This window comes from Bos grunniens, chromosome 20 (genome assembly GCF_055505025.1).
Source record: "Bos grunniens cultivar Pamir isolate PY7600 chromosome 20, Bosgru_T2T1.0, whole genome shotgun sequence".
In the NCBI taxonomy this organism is placed as follows: Eukaryota; Metazoa; Chordata; class Mammalia; order Artiodactyla; family Bovidae; genus Bos; species Bos grunniens.
Genome location: NC_141184.1, coordinates 50,905,948 through 50,908,285, shown reverse-complemented (window position 1 = coordinate 50,908,285; position 2,338 = coordinate 50,905,948). Strand labels below are relative to the sequence as shown.

At 42.7% G+C, this 2,338-nt stretch overlaps 1 protein-coding gene across 1 annotated transcript; it reads right to left on the bottom strand.

Annotated features, from left to right (window-relative positions):
* Positions 1–247: 247 nt before the first annotated feature.
* On the bottom strand, positions 248–1,601 carry LOC147350398 (small kinetochore-associated protein-like). The gene has a single exon (XM_086362588.1). It carries the CDS (start codon positions 1,526–1,528, stop codon positions 821–823), a length of 708 nt encoding a protein of 235 aa, XP_086218714.1. The 5' UTR covers positions 1,529–1,601; the 3' UTR covers positions 248–820.
* Between the last annotated feature and the right edge of the window lie 737 nt (positions 1,602–2,338).

Sequence of the window (2,338 nt, the reverse complement as noted above, 5' to 3'; positions counted from 1 at the left end):
TTATTTATCTTATTGAAATATACTTGACATTTAATATTATATTAGTTTCAGGTTATAAAATAATTATTTGATATTTGTATACACCGTGAAGTTATTACCACAGTAAGTAATTAACATCTATCATCACATAAAATTGCACAATTTTTTTTCTTGTAATGAGAACTTTTTTTTTTTTTTAGTCTGAATAGTTACAGAAATATTTATTTAAAGTAACACTTTATAAAAAAAAAAAACAACACAGAAATGATTTAGATTAAAAGCTCCAAGGTGTATTGTTTCATACCTGTTATTGCTATCTATACCTTCACCCCATTATTAAGCCACTTCAGGTAACTTTCAGTTCATAAATTTACAGTGAGGTTACAAAGCCCAGTCAGGATGGGACAGAATGTGTTCCAAGTTAGGAAGGGACCACGTGACTCTTCAGTTATGTCTCCCATGGAGCATGTATGCTTCACTGTTTCTTCCTGCACATCTTTTGGCTTCTCTGGTTGTGGCTGGTTTACAGTCTCCTGATGCTAATGATGTGCTGCTTTTTGATCCTAGGAGGCTGATCCAAGCTTTCAGGCCTCCTCTCCTGTAGGCCCTAATTATGAACTGTGAGGTTCAGGAGAGCTGGACAATCTGGAGGCTGGGAACGAATGCTTGCTTAAGGGAGGAATTGCCATTCCAACATCAACTATCTTTAATCCTACTGCAGAAACTGTTTTCATTCTGGGGATGGTGAGTCCTAGAAGATCATGGCCAAGAAGCAGATGTCCTAGGTAGCTTCCTCTGAGAGTCTATCTCCAAGACAGAGCCATGCGGCCACCTGCTTTTATCATATTTCTAATAGCTGCTCCATTTCCTCAAGGGCTGTTGTGAAATCATTTACTTGATTGCTACATAAGGTCTGTTGTTCAAGGAACTGGGCTCTCTCTTCTTCTTTCATTTTCAACTTTACCTTTAAGGCCTGTAACTCCTCCATCTGCTTTTTGGCTGTTTCGTTAAAAAGCTTCAGTTCATCTTGCAAAGTTTGTAACAGCAGCATGGAGTCCACGTGATCTGCGGTGGAGTCTTGCTGTGACGCCAGGGTCTCACTGCCTGGGTTGAGGCCTTTGCTTTCTAAAATTGCCAAACAGTTGTCCTGAAACTTCTCCAGCAGCTCTACTTTTTGAGTCAGGTCTTTCAGCTCTCCCTGAGTTTCAATCAACTTCTGGTGCAACTGCTTGTTGACAGCCTCTAAGAGCTGGTTCTTATCCTTGAGCTCTTCTTCCGATTTCTGTTTACTCAATGGTTTGTAGCTCTTCCTGAGGTTCCTCCTGGAGGTGTCTGTAGCCTTCACCTGCCCATTCTCTCGTCTCGGTTTGATGATTTTTGTAACATCATTCTCTGAAGCTCCTGAATGAGGTCTGGAAACATCAACTTCTTTGGACTTAACAGGTAACTGGCTCTTAAAAGTGGCTCGAGTTTGTGCATCTGCAGGGAGACCGCTGCTCAGCACACAGGAGGGCTGCAGGGTGTACACTGTCTTAACCACGCTGGTCATCGTAACGAGGCGGCACGGCTGGGGTCCAGGTGCCTGCTGCTCCTGCCCGCACGCCTCGTCGCTCTTGTAATGAGAACTTTTAAGATGTACTCTCTTTGCACTTTTCAAATATATTGTCCAGCATTGTTATCTATAGATACCATGCTGCATCTCCAGAGAATCTATCTTTGAACTATTTCACAATTTTTAATTTGGGGTTTTATCTGTCCTCAATTACCACCATATCGCTTTCCTGTGCATCCACTTGTGTCTTTTCCTGACATTACATCTGTCTGACCACTGGAGTGAGTCATTTTTATTTTGGATAGAGGTGGAAAGATATTTGATTCATCTGGACCATGAAGTTTGGGGTTTTATGTTCTTAGTATGCATAAGAAGGGAGCTTCCTTGTTAGCTCAGCTGGTAAAGAATCCTCCTACAATGCAGGAGACCCCAGTTTTACTCCTGAGTTGGGAAGATCCCCTGGAGAAAGGATAGGCTACTCACTTCAGCATTCATGGGCTTACCTGGTGGCTCAGACAGTCAAGAATCTTCCTGCAATGCAGGATACCTGGGTTCAGTCCCTGGTTTGGGAAGAGCCCTTGAAGGAGGGCATGGCAACCCACTCTAGTATTCTCCCTGGAGAATCCCATGGACAGAGGAGCCTGGTGGGCTACAGTCCATGGGGTACCAAAGAGTCGGGCACGACTGAGCGACTAAGGAGAAGCACACAAATGCGTAAAAAGGAATACAGGAGTAATCTCATATGTATATGTTTTTGTAGGCTTCAAGAATGCCGAATCCAGACAAGTTACATGTTTTATCAGATAA